At 35.3% G+C, this 19,607-nt stretch overlaps 1 protein-coding gene across 1 annotated transcript in view; it reads right to left on the bottom strand.

The window, feature by feature from the left end:
- Positions 1 to 19,607, bottom strand: part of RpL27A (ribosomal protein L27A) — a 62,859-nt gene that overhangs the window by 9,975 nt on the left and 33,277 nt on the right. The window contains exon 4 of the mRNA XM_090393905.1: positions 10,077 to 10,251. Within this exon, the coding sequence (XP_090250031.1) occupies positions 10,077 to 10,251 (175 nt within the window). The remainder of the gene's footprint in view (positions 1 to 10,076; positions 10,252 to 19,607) is intronic.

The raw sequence follows: 19,607 nt of genomic DNA, 5'->3' as shown, positions 1-19,607 counted from the left end.
ATGTGGATTTTCATGGACAGGAAATGAAGAGGAACCTATTCCAAATTTTGTTCTATTAAAAATAAATCATATTTTTTGTTTACATGAACATGTAAATTCAAATAAAATAGACATTTACAATGAAATATACTTATTTATTATTATTCTGATAAAGGGGTACTTCATAATAATGAGAATTTAAGAAGGGGTACACAGATATCTGAAGTTTGAGAAACACTGGTCTGTTCTGTTTTTGTATTTCTTTCTCATCTTTCCACTTCTGACATGCACGAGAGTACACTGTATTATCTCCTTGACAGTTGACACATTTAGCTTTTTTTGCAGAGCAAGATTTGTTATCCTCTTTACTACCACACTGGGCACAGGTGGTAGAGCCACAACATGCAGTTCGGGCATGCCCATATTTCTGGCATTTAAACTATCTTAGTGGATTAGGGATGTATATGCTAGCAGGACAGCTGAGATATCCTGCTTTACAGATATTGGAGGTTTAGGTGTATTAAAAGCAAGCAAGGATGATGTTCCTGGTTGCCACCAGGTGACCATCCCTACATATCAAATGTGCCTCACACCTGTCACTCCTTATCTTCAAGCTCTCTAGGGGCTTTGTTAGGACCACAGAAATGACTAAGTATGAAGGATTTGTGCTTGAGTAAATTTTAGTTCAGCGTCAGAGCTGCTACCCAACATGGAGCCACACGCACACACAAACACCCCTCTCCAGTAAGCAATGACTGCACTCAGGAGTGGAACTCCAAGGTTACTCTGGATGCCATACGAGCACTACAGAAAGCCTGGGAACTTGTCCCCAGACCACGGGGAAGGTTACTTACTGCAACACCATTGATACTTGTAGGCAAGTCCAACCAAAGCAGAAGTCAAAGTAGTGCAAAACTACCAGAATCTCCTCTTTACAGATGTCTATGGACTGAACTGCACAGGACACACAATGGCAAGGCATTTCCTAGTGATGGCAGTCTGGAAGATAGGTTAGAAAAAGACTCAGAAGTAGAGTGAAGAAATGCAAAGAAAAAGAGTAAGAATGAAAAGAACCAGTACAATCACAAGAAGGTCCCCTCATCAAGAGAGGGTGCCTCACATGGAGGGGAACATGACAGAGAGGCATATGGTGAAGTTGTCTGCAAAGATAGAAAAATCAGAACTCCATTATGAACTCAGTAAGTTAAATAGGCAATCAAAGACAAGAGGAATGCATACTGAAAGTTCCTGGCAAGTAAGTCAACTTGTGATCTTAGAAAATACAGTGAAAAATGTAAGGAAGTGAAGCATTGTGTAAAACTAACTAAACAATGGGAAGACTTTCATAAACATGAAAAATAATTATCAGAAAGGTGACAAAATATTCTGGATGCTATTGAAAAAAAAGCTTAAAATGGAGAAAGAGTACTAGAAAAGGAATCAGAGATGATAAAGGTGACACTATGAAGGAAAGCAGCATTAAATCTGATATCAAAATTTGATATGTTATTCTTGGCTCTTTATACTCCATGTGATAGATGTACTAATTAAATAAATACAGAACAACTCTACAGGATTCCCTGAAAACTGAATATAATTGAAAATAACAGATATGATAAATTTGATATGAAATTCAGCAATAAAAAGGCAAAAAATGCAAATAGACATGAACTGCATTCTGAATAGAGAACCAATAGACTAAATGAAACATTTCAGCTATTTAGTCACAATGTTTAGTAAAGATGGCAAATTAAATATGGAAATAGACAGCAGAATAAGCAAAATTAGTATATGGTAGGAACACAAATGAATAAATGTGTATGTAATAAGAGAAATTAGTTAAAACACTATTCTCGCAGTATACATACAGGGCCCAAACCATTTTAACTTTTAGCTGGGTTAGAAATAAAACACTTGATCAAAAACTGGAGACAACAGTTATAAGAATTCTGAGAAAAATGAGCCTGAACAATTGTTATCAATAGCAGAACCAGATTAAAAATGAAGTATTAGCAAGGTGGTTAAGGTCACTTAAAGAGAACAAGGGAGAAAAAGTCTGATGTCAAGATGATAGGAAAAAGACCCAGAGGAAAACTAAATTCTAGGTGGACTGACACAGTAAAAAGTTCCCTAAAAGAGATAAAAGATCTGATAATGGAGTTTTGACAAATAAAAGATTAATTTGGAAGAAAGTGGTCAACAGGATGCTGTATAACTTTTTCACCTACTAATACTAGTACTAATATCCCATGCACCCCAAGGGTATGTCAAGAATCTGATGATGGTAATATGGTAGCCAGGCACAGGATCCTGGTGATGTGAAAAATAGGATAACACAATCATAAGTACAGTGAAGAATATTTTTAGAGGGACCTGTGGCATAGTATAATTATTAAAAACAACACGTTAAATCCACAGTAATAATTTTAATTAATAAATAAGGTAGATATTTCATACAAAAATTAATAGTACATCTTCAGTGTTACAAACAGATAGGGATAGAATACAAGTAACGAACATTCGGTGGATCACCTATTAAAATACAATGTTGTCGCGAGCTAGGAAATGAAAGAAATTAATAAATAATTAATTTTTAAGATAATTAGTTTTTTAATGATTACATAAAATACAAGTCTCCCAGATCTTCGAGAGAGAGAGGCAATCATTTCGATTTAAATTCGGTCAGTGTAAAAAAGCTTCACAACTTCCTTTAAAAGAGGCGTTCATATTTGAACCTGCACTATGAAGGAGAATAGCTTTATCCCACTGGATATTAGGGGTAGTGGTAATACTGTGTTGTGCTAGACCAGACTTCTGAGGTTTGTTAAAATCAATATAATATTGATGTTCTTTAATTCATTTTTTCACAGAACGGCCAGTTTGTCCAAAATAAGAAACATCACGTTCACAAAGAATTTGGTAAACGCTAGCCAAAGACAGAGATGACAGTTTATCTTTTGTAGAAGGAAGAAATTTTGTTGATAGGAATATAAGTGGGAATCAATTGGTACTTTTTTTAAAATTCTACCTCTAGGTTCTGAGATTCCTGGATTGGAAACCTGTGAACTACTGAAAAAAACCTTAGGTATTGGAACATAAGATTCAATTATCTATTGGATTTGATTAGGGTGGTAATTATTAGATACCATTAACTTTTTAATGATGGAAAGTTCTTGTTGTAAGATTTCTGGAGAAAAGCAAACTTTATGTGCCCTATTAATTGGAGATTTAAGAATGCCAAATTTTTGAGATGTATGGTGAGCAGAGCTCTAGAGAAAGCCACTGACATAATGAAAAAGGAAAAGTTGGTCCTTGTTAGGGATCTAAATAGCAGAGTAGGAAGTGATTGTCAGACATACAAAAATATTTTGGGAAAATTTGGAGAAAAGAGCAAAGCTAATAATAATGGCAAATACCTGTTAGTTTTCTGCTCAGGACATGGACTGGTTATTACTAACACCATGTTCCAACATAAAAATGTGCACAAATTCACATGTCAGAGAAGAGGCAAGGAATAAGAAAAGTCATATTGACTCTTATTGTTGATTCTGATGTATGACACCCAGAGTGTACAGAGGATTTGAAATTGGAAGTAATCACTATTTAGTCTTGAGCAGGATAAATTTGAATTTCATATTGAAATGAATAACATGTAAGAAAGTTTTAAAGCAAATAAAAGTTGAGCAGCTCTCAGATGTGAACTGTAGACTAAAATACACAAAGATTATTGAAGGAAAAATGAAAGAATTGGGAACAGGAACCAAACCTTGGAGATTTAGTTCCAAGCCTTGAAGAAAACCCTGATTGATTCAGCTAGAGAGGCATGTGGTGAAGTTGTCTGCAAGGATAGAAAAAATAAGAACTCCATGGTGGACACAGGAAGTTAAAGAAGTGGTGAAGGAAAAGAAGAAAGCATATCAAAAGTTCCAGGCAAATAAGTCAGCTTGTGCTCTTAGAGAATACAGAGACAAATGTAAGAAAGCTAAACAGTGTGTAAAACTAGCTAAACAAGTCATGGGAGGACTTTGGCAAGAATATTGAAAATAAATATCAAGAAGGTGGCAAAATATTCTGGAGGTTGTTGAAGAAGCTTAGGAATGGAGGAAAGTGTGCTGTAAAAGGAGTTAGAGATGATAAAGGTGAAATGAAAATGGGAGAAAAAGATATTCTTCAAGTACGGAGTAATTACTTTGAAAATTTGCTAAATGAAACAAGCAGTGATGACAGCACAGTGATAAAAAACACTGACCAGACATGCAGTCAGGAATACATATCCATACTTGAAGTAGAAAAAGCCATCAAAGGCTTGAAATGTGGAAAGGCAGCAGGAGTAGATGATATTCGACCAGAAATGCTGAAGTATGGTGGCATAGAAGTCTTAAAGTGGCTGCACTGCAATGCCTGGACAGAGGGACAAAGTCCCAATGATTCGAGTAGAGCTCTCATAGTACCTATATATAAAAAGGGAAATAAAACTGAATGTGAGAATTACAGAGGTATATCCCTATTGAGTGTTCCTGGTAAGATATATGCAAGTATACTTGAGAAACAGTTGAGTAGGACTGTGGAAGAAAAGCTTGGTGAAGAACAAACTGGATTCAGGCCAAATAGAGGCTGTCAGGATCAGATCTTCACTTTATGAAAAATAGTTGAGAAATCATGGGAATATAGCAAAGATCTGTATTTAAGTTTTGTAGATCTGGAAAAGGCACATGACAAGTTGCCAAGAGAGAGAGAAACTGTTCCATACGTACAGTTATATGGTGTCAATTGGGCATTATATCAAGCAATACTTAGTCTTTATTTGAGTTGTAAGTCAGCAATTAGAATTGAAGGAAGTACAGGAAGATGGTTTAATGTTAAATCTGGTATGAGACAAGGATATACATTATCCCCTCTGTTATTCATTATCTATATGGATCACATTATGAAGGAAAGTGGTATTAAACATGATATCAGAATTGGAGATGTTAACGTCAGCTCTTTGCTTTATGCAGACGATGTTATACTTCTAAATAAATCCGCTACAAGTTTGCAAGATTCCTTGACTAAATTGAATAACTGTTGTAATAAATATGGTATGAAGGTCAGCAATAACAAGTCAAACACAATGGAAATAGACAGAAATTGGAAATATTAACTGCATTGTGAATGGAGAACTATAGAACAAGTGACACATTTCAGCTACTTAGGCATGATTTTTAGTGAAGATGGCAAATTAAATATGGAAATAGACAACAGAATCAACAAAGCTGGTATGTTAGGAAGTTAATTGAATAAATTCATATGGAATAAGAGAAAAATTAGTCGGAACACGAGAAAGATTAGAGGCATGAACAGATGGCATCAATGGCAATATCTTATTAAAAACAAGAATATTAGGAAAGAACTTGACATTGTCAGCATCCAGGAATGTGTTAGCAGAGCTAATCTCAGGTGGCATGGTCACTTAAACAGAATGGGCAAGGAAAGATTAGCAAAACAAGTGTTCTCTGCCAGGTTGGCAGGAAAACGACCCAGAGGAAGACCAAAATGTAGGTGGATTGATACAGTACAAAGTGCCTTAGACGATAGAAATATAAGATCCGGTAATGTTGGAGTCTTGACAAGTAACAGACTGATTTGGAGGAAAATTGTAGATAGGAAGTTAGTAATGATGTAAATAAATTTTCAATGTAGTACTATCATATCCTGTACACCCCTTGAGGCTACATGGCAGGAATTTGATGATGATGGTGGTGAGGAGACTTTTTATGAATGTATCTGCCAGTAAATGTGGGCTTTTGAAAGATGTTTGTAGCTAAGGTACCAGAAGAAATTTGAGTAAGCAGGATGTCCAAAAATGATCAAGTACCAGAATTTTCCTTTTCCATGGTGAATTGGATACGAGGATGAAGGCTATTTATTTGTTATAGAAAGCTCATCTTCAGTATGTGACCAAATGGCAAAAACATCATCGATATAACGATACCAAAGAGATAGTTGAAGATGAATGGATGAAAACATAGTCTCTTCGAATTGTTTCAAAAAATAGTTAGCCAAAGGACTACCCATGGCAGTACCTTCAACTTGTTTGAAGAACCTGTTTTTCCAACTAAAATAACCTGAATGGATAAAAAATTCGATTTTTTTTTTTTTTTTTTTGCGATATCTGGAGGGTAATCTTCATATAATAAATTGACTGTGTCAGCTAATGGGATATTGGTAAACAGAGATATGATGTCAAAACTGACTAACAACTCAGACTCTTCGATTTTTAAATCCTTGAATTTTTTATGTAGGATCTTGAATGTCCAGTGAGAACACTTAAAGAACGAGACAAGACTTTTGCAATTCAGTAAGTAGGAGAATCGATGCAATTCACGATTGGTTGTACTGGATAGCCTTCTTTATGGATTTTCGGGAGACCATATAGACGGGGAGATCTTCCAAAGTAGGTGCGTAATTTATCCACATAATTTGGGTCCCAACTGATGACCTCATCAAGTAATTTACTTAATTGTTTAATCTCTGAATTTGTAGGATTATGCGTGATCTCTATGTAGGTAGATGTGTCATCTAAAAGACTGGATACTTTTGTCTCGGTCAGTCTTATTCATGATTACAATAGCTTTTCCTTTATCGGCATTAGAAATAGATATATTATTATCTCTTCTTAAAGTTAGACCTTTGATTTCAGCATTTGATAAATTGCGTGGAGATAATTTGCTTTTAAATAACGAAGTTGCAACTTCAAAATGAAGTTTATTAGCGTCATCGCAAGGAAGTCCAGACAGATTGCATTCTGTATTATGTAAAAAGTCAAGATACGGAATGTGTGTAGGAATAATTGCAAAATCAAGGCCTTTTGCCAAAGCACTGGACTCGGCTTCGGATAAAGAGCAATCGGAAATTTTAATAATCCATTTTTTAGTAGAAGTGATGTCAGAGGTTAGGTTTTTCTTTTTTTCTGCGATATAAAGAATTATATTTTTGCTTAAGTCTGTGATAATTTCTTTCGTAAGAACGAGTTACAGATTGTTTTGATAAGCGAAGAACAATATTTAATAATTCATCATTTAGAACAGTTGATATTTCTTCTTCAAGATCCGAAATAGACTTCATATTAGAAGCTAATTCTTTTTTGGCAGTACGAAGTTGGTTACGAATTAAGGATAAGCATGCACGAATATAAACACAGTGGGCTCCAGGAGACCGAACTGTTTCTTTAAACCTTAATGAAGGTTTTTTTTTCTCTTTTCTTTAAGAGTTCATTTCTGTAAGAATCATTATCCTTCACAGGGAAGACTTTAGGAAGACTAGGAAAACTATCAGCTTTACAAGGTAATGGTGTACCTTCTTTATGGATTTTGGGAACAATATATAGTCTTGGAGTTAACGGATGCATGGATTTAAGTTTTTTGATTAAGTCCACAGGCCAGTTGGTCATATCACATAATAGTTCATTGGTATCAAGATGGTGTTCCCAAAATCCATAAAGAAGGTACACTATTATGTCCAATAGTAGATAGTCTATAAGTAGGGGAATAGATGCTATCTAAATATCTAGCCAAATTGTTACAAGAACACATTCACAACACAGATTCTTACATCAAGAACTCCCAACATTTCTTGGAAAAATTAAAAAATGTACATATCTCTGATGATAATATTCTGCCTAGCCTGGATGTCACAGCTCTGTTCACAAGTATCCCAGTTTCAGAAGTCACCAACATCTTAGAACACTTGTTCCCACCAAACATCACCAAGTTGTTCAAGCATTGCTTAACTTCGATTACTTTACATGGCAAAAAAAACCTACTATAAACAACCGACTGGTTTAGCCATGGGTAGCCCCCTCTCTCCTTTTCCTATTCTTAGAAAATTTGGAAACTCAAATCTTATCCCAAATTACCCCTAAACCAACCACATGGTTTAAGTATGTTGACTTGATTATGTTGCTTCCACAACATAATCAAGTTCACATTGGAACTTGAAAAAGATAATAAACTTCGATTCTTTGACGTCCTTATTAAGAAACAAACTAACAATAGCATCAAGCTGCCGGTACATAGAAAAACTACTAACACCGGACGCTACCTCCATTTCGACTCACCACATATCCCAGAAACTCAGCATCATCCATATGCTCAAAAAAATAGCTATCAAATGCTACCTTGCAAGTCGCCAGGGTCTGTGTACCACAGACCCTGGCGACTTACAAGAAGAATTAATGAAAATATCCAGATCTATCCCTAAATGGCTACCCAACAAGATTCTCTTTAGTGACATACAGCAAAGACAACGAGATGCAACCCAATATATCAGCTCTATAACAATTCCATTTGTTAATACCATATCCAAAAAATTAGCTCTTCTTCTAAAACCTTAAAATATAACCATCTTCAGTAAAAATCGTGCCTAAGTAGCTGAAATGTTTTACTTGTTCCACAGGTAGGTTCTCCATTCAGAACACAGTTGACATTTTCAATGATTCTGCCTATTTTCATTGTCTTTGTCTTTTTATTGCTGACCTTCATACCATATCTATTATAACAGCTATTCAATTTAGTCAGAGAATCTTGCAGACTTGTAGCGGATTTATTTAGAAGTATAACATCATCTGCATAAAGCAAAGAGCTGACATTAACATCTCCAATTTTGATATCATGTTTATTACCACTTTCCTTCATAATGTGATCCATAACTCCTGCTGCCTTTCCACATTTCAAGCCTGATGGCTTTTTCTACTTCAAGTATGGATATGTATTCCTGACTGCATGTCTGGTCAGTGTTTTTTATCACTGTGCTGTCATCACTGCTTGGTTCATTTAGCAGTTTTTCAAAGTAATTACTCCATACTTCAAGGATATCTTTTTCTCCCGTTTTCATGTCACCTTTATCATCTCTAACTCCTTTTCTTTTACAGCACTCTTTCCCCCAATTCTAAGCTTCTTCAACAACCTCCAGAATATTTTGCCACCTTTTTGATATTTATTTTCTATATTCTTGCCAAAGTCCTCCAATGACTTTTGTTTAGCATTCTTGCATTTGTCTCTGTAATCTCTAAGAGCCCAAGTTGACAGGAACTTTGGCTTACAAAATAAGTCTTTAATTATTCGATGTGCTATTAGTTTTAGTATGAAATATCTACCTTATTTATTAATTAAAGTTATTACCGTGGACTTACATGTTGTTTTTAATAAGAGTGAAGAATACAGGGGGAAAAAAAGCATAGAAGGGCCAGGTTCCTCTGATGGATGGGAATAACACAGTACCATTATTCTTGGCGATTATGATATATGAAAAGGACAAGCATGTTGTGCATTACGTTTTCATCCTTTAGTAGTGTTAAAAAAAAAAAAAAATAATTGTGCATTACTTCTACATATTTTTAATCTCTCAGAAAGTGTGAACTTTCTGTGGATGCGATTTATCATTATCTTTTGAAGATTTCAGTTAATGGATCATGAAATAGGTATTACATACATCACACTTCCACTTTCGTGTAATGATAATTCATAGTAGTAGTTCTAACCATGAATACTGAAATTTTCATCCCCAGCTGAAGGGAACTGTGCTTGTATTTTGAAATCACCAGCAACTTATTATATTGAAGCTGGTTGGTCACTATTTTCTTAAATACCAATATTAGTTTTACATTGTGTTGTGCTCATTCTGCAGAGACTTACCTGGGTTAATCTTTAGCACACTACCACCTACAAAACACTAAACAGCATAGGAGTGGAATGTCAAGATTCATGAGTCCAATCTTGAAAACTAAGCATTCCAGCATGGACTACCATCCTTTACTATAAAGATTATAAATTGATACTGCACATAACTACAGAATACACAACTGTGCTGACAACAGAATAAAAACCGATACCAGTAAGCAGGAAAACATATATATAAAAAATTTAAACTCTTGGATTTAATTTATACAGCATCATCGAAAGCCACATTTTAAAACACACCCACATCATTATGTAACAGTACTTCCAATAATTTGAAATTTGGAAATGTTGCAATTTTCGTAGTTTGGCAACAAAAATATCCAATAAACAGAAATTCAATAATAACGTCAACAAGGTTTAATTTATTAAAAATACACTTACTGATCTCACAACATCAATAACAGGTGCTTTACCATCTCTATCATTCTTATATTTCATTCTTGTCTGTTCAGTCACAAGAGACCACAGTTTGTCAATATTGATGTAAGGTTTCCAGTAATGGTTTTTTCTTAAGTGAAAATTCCTCATTCCAACTTTACCAAAATAACCTGGGTGACTGAAAAGCAAAATATCGTGTTTAATGACAGTATTTAATATGCAATTTTGCCTTAAAGAAAATAAAAATTTCCTTATCCATGTTAATTCTAATGACACAGAACAAAAATACTTCTAACTTTCCAGTTGTTTTTAGCCAATGCCTACCATCTCATGTCAAACCTTCGTAGAACATTCCTCCATCTTGTTCTTTGGTGACCTTTCTCCCATCCTACCAGTGCTTATGTCTGGCAATCTACTAATATGGCCAGCCTATCTCATTTACATGCTTTATAATACTTCATATTTTGTACACCACTCATCTCTCTCTCTCTCTCTCTCTCTCTCTCTCTCTCTAATTCTAGTATTTCTTATTCTATCCCTTTTTGTCATGTGGTGCATTCTTCTCTTTGAGGCTCTTTGGACCACATGCAACATGCTTCCCATTTTTTAGTCGTTGCCCATGTCTTCCATACACAAACACTGGAATATTATTTATATATATATATCAAATTAAATTATATAAACAGCTTTCAAATAGTATAAATAATTATATAAACAGCTTTCAAATATCAAATTAAATTATATAAACAGCTTTTGTTATCATGCGCAGATATGCGCATGATAACATTCATGATGATATTCTGTTTTGTAGAACTTTGCCATCCTGAACAACTAGAGAAGAAATATTTCACACTCTCAATAATTACATAATACACAAAGGGATCCAGTGGGAAAAATGTATAGGCTTCTGTTTGGATGGAGCTCATGCCCTTACAGGCAGGCATACTGAGGTTGTTTCTATGGTCAAGGAATTAGCTTCAGATATGAATTGGGTACATTGTTTCATACATAAGAAAGCATTAGCCTCCAAAGGGATGTCACCAGAATTTAAAACTGTGTTATACAAAGCTGTAAAGCTAGTTAATTTTATTAAAGCTCGACCACTAAATAACAGATTATTTTCAGTACTCTGTGATGAAACGGGCAGTGAATATATACAACTTTTGCTTCATTCTGAAATTCACTGGCTTTCCAGGGGCAAAGTACTAACAAGGTTATTTCAATTAAAGCATGAAGTTTTATTATTTGTAAATGAATGTAATTCTGATTTTGAATCACTCCTTGTTGAAGAAGCATGGTTATCAACACTATCCTATCTTTCAGACATTTTTTCGAAATTAAATGAACTAAATCTCTCCCTTCAGAGGGAAATTCTTTAACTGTCCTTGAAGCCAAGGACAAAATAAAGGCATTCGAGAAAAAACTGGTTTTATGGATTAATTATGTAAGACAGACAATTTGCACATTTTCCAACATTAGAATTCTTTTTGGTGAATTCTGTGGATTCGCGATCCACTTCAGGCTTGCAGTCACGAGAACAATCCTTCGTTATCGAAAAAAGAACAGTTAATTGAGCTTTCAAATGACAGTGGACTTAAAATCCAATTCCGTGATCTTGGTTTGGCTCGATTTTGGATCTCGCCCTCACTTCAGTGAGGCGTGAATTTCCCGAATTATCTAATGAAGCATTGAAAATCATCATGCAGTTTTCTACATCCTATCTTTGTGAGAAAGGATTTTCATCGCTCCTTCAAATAAAAACAAACTACAGAAATCATCTTAGTGTGTGTGTGTGCCGATCTTCGACTGAAGTTGACCATTATTGAGCCAGATATCCAGCAACTCTGCTGAAAAACCCAACCATCTCATTAAAAGTAATTAGTAACATAGTTATATATTATTTATTTGTTTGATAAAAATTAAAACTTTGTTCAATGATAACACACTTTTAATCATTTACTTCCAATTTAATTAATTATGTTTCCATATGTATTCAAAACGTGCTTTTAGATTTATTATGTTATAAATGGGGTGCTTAAGGGTCAAAGCTGTATAACTGAGAGGAGACCTCCACATAGCCTTTAAAGGAATGCAGAGAACCGACCAGGGCTTCTGACCTAATGTCCAATCCTCACCTTCTCGTGGTGCACCCTGTTGGGTATCTACTTTGATACTGAACGAACGAGGATAGGCTGGCAATTTGGGATTTAGCCGACCAAATTGTATTCTTATTGGTTAAACCAAAATAAAAAATGATGGTACAACATGACAAAATTTCATGCCGGCTGGGGCGTCGCCCGGTTAAACAAGGCCCCCGTTGTTTTCGCCAGGGAACCAGGGCGAACAGCGAAAAGTCAGCTACTGGAACAAATCTGAAAACAAACCCCAACTCAACATCACCAGAGTTAAAGATCGGTACTATCAACGTAAGAAGCCTGAATGGCAAAGAAATGGAGCTAGCTGAGGAATTAGATAAGTACCAGATCGACATAATAGGGGTGACTGAAACAAAAAAGACCAAAACTGGTGAGATCTTTCTGAGCAATAAATACAAAATGTTATATTCAGGCAATAACAATCAAGGAAAAGAAGGAGTAGCCATAGTATTCAACACAAAATACGAGGCTAATCTTCTTGAATGGCAGTCAGTCTCAAGTAGAGTGATGTGGGCAAATATGAGAATGGGGAACTGGACAATGAGACTTATTTGTGCCTATGGTCCCACAGAAGGTTCTACTAAGGTAGAAGTGGAGGAATTTTTTGAGGCTTTAGAAAAAGCAACTGACACAATGAAAAAGGAAAAGTTGGTCCTTGTTGGGGATCTAAATAGTAGAGTAGGAAATGATTGTGAGACATACAAAAATATTTTGGGAAAATTTGGAGAAAAGAGCAAAGCTAATAATAATGGCAAATATCTGTTGGATTTCTGCTCAGGACATGGACTGGTTATTACTAACACCATGTTCCAACATAAAAATGTGCACAAATTCACATGGAGAGAAGAGGCTAGGAATAAGAAAAGTCTCATTGACTATGTTATTGTTGATAGTGATGTTTTCTCCCTGGTGCAGGACACCAGAGTGTACAGAGGATTTGAAATTGGAAGTGATCACTATTTAGTCTTGAGCAGGATAAAATTGAATTTCATATTGAAAAGAATAACATGTAAGAAAGTTTTAAAGCGAATAAAAGTTGAGCAGCTCTCAGATGTAAACTGTAGACTAAAATACAGAAATATTATTGAAAAGAAAATGAAAGAGTTTGAGAACAGGAATCAAACCTTGGAGATTCAGTGGCAAACTCTGAAGGAAACATTGATTGATTCTGCCAGAGAGGCATGTGGTGAGGTTGTGTGCAAAGATAAAAAAATCAGAACTCCCTGGTGGACACAGGAAGTTAAAGAAGAAAGCATATCAAAAGTTCCTGGCAAATAAGTCAGCTTTTACTCTTACAGAATACAGAGACAAATGTAAGAAAGCTAAACAGTGTGTAAAACTAGCTAAACAAAAGTCATGGGAGGACTGTGGCAAGAATATAGAAAATAAATATCAAGAAGGTGGCAAAATATTCTGGAGGTTGTTGAAGAAGCTTAGGAATGGAGGAAAGAGTGCTGTAAAAGGAATTAGAGATGATAAAGGTGAAATGAAAACAGGAGAAAAAGATATCCTTGAAGTATGGAGTAATTACTTTGAAAAACTGCTAAATGAAACAAGCAGTGATGACAGCACAGTGATAAAAAACACTGACCAGGCATGCAGTCAGGAATACATATCCATACTTGAAGTAGAAAAAGCCATCAAAGGCTTGAAATGTGGAAAGGCAGCAGGAGTAGATGATATTCGACCAGAAATGCTGAAGTATGGTGGTATAAGAGTCTTACAGTGGCTGCACTGCATAGTTCAGAAAGCCTGGACAGAGGGATGAATTCCCGATGATTGGAGTAGAGCTCTCATAGTACCCATATATAAAAAGGGAAATAAAACTGAATGTGAGAATTACAGAGGTATTTCCCTACTGAGTGTTCCTGGCAAGATCTATGCAAGTATACTTGAGAAACGGTTGAGAAGAATTGTGGAAGAAAAGCTGGGTGAAGAACAAGCTGGATTCAGGCCAAATAGAGGCTGTCAGGATCAGATCTTCACTTTACGACAAATAGTCGAGAAAGCATGGGAATATAACAAAGATCTGTATTTATGTTTTGTCGATTTGGAAAAGGCATATGACAAGGTGCCAAGAGAGAAGCTATTCAATACGCTGCAGTTATATGGTGTCAATGGGGCATTATATCAAGCAATACTTAGTCTTTATTTGAGTTGTGAGTCAGCAGTTAGAATTGAAGGAAGTACAGGAAGATGGTTTAATGTTAAATCTGGTGTGAGACAAGGATGTACATTATCCCCTCTGTTATTCATTATCTATATGGATCACATTATGAAGGAATGTGGTATTAAACCTGATATCAAAATTGGAGATGTTAATGTCAGCTCTTTGCTTTATGCGGATGATGTTATACTTCTAAATAAATCCGCTACAAGTCTGCAAGATTCTCTGACTAAATTGAATAGCTGTTGTAATAGATATGGTATGAAGGTCAGCAATAAAAAGACAAAGACAATGAAAATAGGCAGAATCATTGAAAATGTCAACTGTGTTGTGAATGGAGAACCTGTGGAACAAGTAAAACATTTCAGCTACTTAGGCACAATTTTTACTGAAGATGGTAAACTAAATATAGAAATAGACAACAGAATCAGCAAAGCTGGTATCGTGGGAAGTCAATTGAATAAATTCATATGGAATAAGAAAGAAATTAGTCGGAACACTAAATTAGCTGTATACAAGACTGTGTTCAAACCAATTTTAACTTATGGATCTGAGAGCTGGGTCAGAAGTAAAACACTTGACCAAAGACTAGAGACCGCAGATATGAGAGTCCTGAGAAAGATTAGAGGCGTGAACAGATGGCATCAATGGCAATATCATATTAAAAATGAGGATATTAGGAAAGAACTTGACATTGTCAGCATCCAGGAATGCGTTAGCAGAGCTAATCTCAGATGGTATGGTCACTTAAATAGAATGGGAGAGGAAAGATTAGCAAAACAAGTGTTCTCTGCCAGGTTAGCAGGAAAACGACCCAGAGGAAGACCAAGATATAGGTGGATTGATACGGTACAAAGTGCCTTAGACGATAGAAATATAAGATCTGATAATGTTGGAGTCTTGACAAGTAACAGACTGATTTGGAGGAAAATTGTAGATAGGAAGTTAGTAATGATGTAATTTTTTCATGTAGTACTGTCATATCCTGTACACCCCTTGAGGGTACATGGCAGGAATTTGATGATGATGATGATGATGATGTTATAAATGGCACAGATTTTACGAAGTGTTGGTAATTCCTACATAGGTTTTTAAATAAATTACACTCAGTTTCTGTTTTATAGACAGTATGTCAAGATTTCTAAAATGCCAAAAAAGTGCTGCCAGGGGCAGACCCCCCACACACACTTACGCCTCTGTAACTTAGTGGCCCGTAGAATTATTTTAGCCATTTTACTGGTCCTTGGACTTAGAAAGGTTGAGAAACGCTGGGTTAGGAGGACAATCTGACCAAAGGTTATAGGCATTAGTGAAACTTGGCTTACACCAGATGATGTAGTCATGAGAACAGAATGTGTGAAGGGTTTGGTATTTTCAAAGATTTCAGAATGGGGGAGAAGTGCTGCTGATGATAGCAAATGAAATGCAGCCAAAAATAATAGGAGATAGGTAGGAGGTTGACTGTTCATTTGAAGCAGCCCAGTGTTAGATCAAGGGATGCTTATAGGCCATGGGATTCCACAGATGATCTGGGAGACATGCATTGGCAAATTAGTACGAATATGGATCAAGTGATTTTGGGGAGTTCAACTATGGAGTTATACAGACTGGAAGGAAGGAAATAGAATTTATACACATGCTAAGAGATAATTTTGGTAGAAAAACAAAATAATTCTCTTGTATAAAGGGGGAACTAAGAAGACTGCAGTAGCAAATTATAGACTAATCAATATCTTATACAAGTGGCATAAGTACTGGAAAAATTGGTCAAAAAAAAAAAAAAAATTTCAAGGAGGAGTGGATAAGAATTATACTGTGTGAGGGGGCAACATGGATTTGTTTAGGGTCAGTCATTCCTTCGTAATTTAAGAACTTTTTATAACAGAGTGACAGCTGAGTTGGACATAGAAAATGGCTACATGACTGTGGATTTTGCAAAGGCACTTGACAGAATACCACATGGTATTCTGTTATGCAAATCAGAACAAACGGGACGGATGACACTGGCTATATGTGGATAAGAGGATGGCTTCTAGACAGATCAGAGTGGTATACGGAGGAGCATAATCCAAGCGAAAGCAGATGGCTAATGGTGTGCTGCAAAGTTCAGTGCTAGGACCAATGCTGTTTAATTTATACATAAAGAATACCTTAAGTAACCTGAAAGGAAATATTCAGTTGTTTGCTGATGATGCAAAATTAGAATGAGTAACAATTAAAATCAAGGCAATGTGGAAAGCTTGCAGTATGTTATAAATAGGCTGTCAGTATGGGCAAAAAGATAATATGTCAGTTTAACGTGGAGAAATTAAAGTTATGTTTTGGGATAAATAGATTACAAGCTGTGTACCACATCAAGAGAACTGTACTCCAGGAAACAGATGAAGCTAGATTTAGGGGGTTGTAGTAGACAGAGGTTTAAAGTTTAGAGGACATACTGCTAAGGTAACTGTTAAGATTCCTTGGTTGGTAACGAATACACAAAGAGATAAGGAAGTTGTTATTTCTGTTCATAAGTCAAGACCAGATTGACCAGCCACAATTGCAGATGTCTCTCTGACTGAATTCAGCTTAGTTCAGACAGACAAGTAAATCAAACACCATCCACATAAATGAAGACAAATCTTTCATATATAATCACTACTATGGTCAATCTAGTCTTGTAGACAATGCATTGGATATCACTCACAGGATCTTCTGGAAGAAAACCACTATGCTGCATCATAGTAAATTTAAAAAGGAAAGACTTTCTGGAATCTGCAGCAGCAATCAGAAATCAACCTAATTTCAACAAATATAGATGCATAAAATTTCCCAAAATTTGAGAAAGAATAATCAAGCGTCCCAAATTACATCCCAGGCTGCCACCAAATGCCACCTAAATAGGACTTTAGAGTCACCCACGTTTCATCCAGTATTGTGCTCTCTTTCTATGCGAGTGTGTTACAAGTGTAATTTGTACTCCCTGAAGATGAGTACAAATCACACTTGTAACACACTTGCATAGAAAGAGAGCACAATACTTAAGTAACTGAGATGAAATACAGGAAGCATGAAAATTAGCTTTTAATCCTTTGTGTGGCAAATACTTCATTAAGCCTCCAACACAAGATTCAAGGGGAATGCAGTCAATGGTAAATATACAGCCAATTCTTTTATTACACAGCTTAAAAGCAATTCTATTTTTACACTGTATATTTTGATTTAACACGATTCAAATGATGCTTATTTTTAAAATTTCTGCTTGAATTCAGTTCTGTTAAAAAGGGTATTTCCATTATAATTATCATTTCATAGTACAGCACATATGTGCTTAAACTTGAATTTTGGGGTCAATCCCATCATTATCCTCCTCAAAAGTTTGGAATCACTTCTACACTAGAACATCGTGCTCGCTCTCTTCTTGATAATGAGATAGAACTTAAGAACTCAATTTTCTCAGGTCTACTTTTCAACTAAATAGTTACTGACAAAAAACAATTAACAAATTCCTATTAAATCCACCCACTCGCAATAATGAAGAGACCAATAGGACAAAAGGTAATATTTCTATACCATATGTAAGCTCTGTCTCACCCAAATTGGCCAAGGTTCTTAGTAATTAGTAAATATCATGGTGTTTACCAGATTTGATGCAACTGTGATATACCATACTTTGGCCAAACAGAGAAATCGATCGAGTTACGAACTGAAGAACATAAGATGCTACGATCAAATACTGACGTTCACAAGATGCTATACATCCAACAATGAAAGAACAGTTTTGAATGTGCAGACTTCAAAGTTGAATATATATATACACACCAACTTTCTGTGATGTTTACAAATTATTTCCTCTATGTTTTACTGGTTATTTCTTTTTTTAATGTGCACCTGAAGAAGGCTGATAAAAGCTGAAAGTAATTGTACTATTAAACTTTGTTTTCAGTTTTTTCGGTTTCTAAGCATTCATTTTTTTTTTTAAATGTATATCAACCGAGTAAATCAATCTTCCTACATTTCTAGTCCTTACGATGAGGCAACTAACAACAATATCAGGAATTTCCAGAAAACCTTGAAGAGGATAGGTCTACATATCAACAGGTTAGTGTTTCTCAAGCACTGTAAATCCCATGCCATCTTTCCTAAGTTTATCTCCTTACAATTTCCTGATATGCATCCTCAAGAGGCTACGATGAAAATATATGATTCCACTTATATTATTAATAATTTCCAGTCACTAATTTCCCTTCAAACTAGAGTATTATTTGTCATCACTCCAATACTGTCATACCTAACATTTCGTTCTTCTAAGGCACTTCTGACTGATCTTTCCACCTAGCTCTTGGTCTTTTTCCTGTCATCTTGATGGCAAACACAATTTTGCTAACCCTTCCTCTCCCATTCTATTTAAATTATCACCATTCTCAAATGCAAACAATGTCAAGTTCATTCCCAATGTCTTCATTCTTAATTATTCTGCAAGTGATGCCTTCTGTACAAGCTGCTAATTTTTCTAATAATTCCTATCTGCTGTCTCTAATCTTTGATTAAATGCTTTATTTCTAACTCAAACCTCAGATCTATAACTTAAACTCATTTGAACACTGTTGTGTACACTGATAGTTTAGTGTTTTCACTAATTTTTCACTCATTCCATATAAATGCAACTGAAGTTTTCTCTGTTCCTGCCTATTTTTGTAGTGTTGTTCTTTGTATTGCAAATTTTTATGCCAAATTTGTTATAACTGTTATTCAATTTAGTTTGAGAATCCTGGAGACTTTCACTGGATTTTTAGGAGTAAAAGTTCATCTGCACAAAGCAAAGAGCTTAGTTTGATACCCATAATTCGATTATTAGGATTAATCTACTTTCTTCAAAAATGTGATCCATATAGATGATAAATAAAAATGGAGATAATATGCATTTTTTTGTCTTTTTTTTGCATTGCCTTACCCCTGATTTTACAAACCACAGGGCAAAACATAATCTGTATTTCCTCCAATTCTAACTGCTGACTTACAACTTAAATATAGATTATGTTTTGTCCTGTATAAGTTCCATTTACCCCACAGAAAGGTAGTTCTGAAAAGCTTTTCCAGACCTACAAAAGTAAAATACAGATCTCTGCCATATTCTCATGATTTCTCAACTAATTGTCAAAGTGAAAATCTGATCTCAACAATCCCTATTTGGTCAGAATCCAGCTTGTTTTTAACCCAGTTTCTCTC

The sequence above is a fragment of the Typopeltis vanoorti genome, chromosome 6 (assembly GCF_054136105.1).
Source record: "Typopeltis vanoorti isolate ZY-2024b chromosome 6, IOZ_Tvanoo_1.0, whole genome shotgun sequence".
NCBI lineage: Eukaryota > Metazoa > Arthropoda > Arachnida > Uropygi > Thelyphonidae > Typopeltis > Typopeltis vanoorti.
Note: the sequence above shows the minus strand (reverse complement) of the source record. Positions and strands in the feature narration are given on the sequence as shown.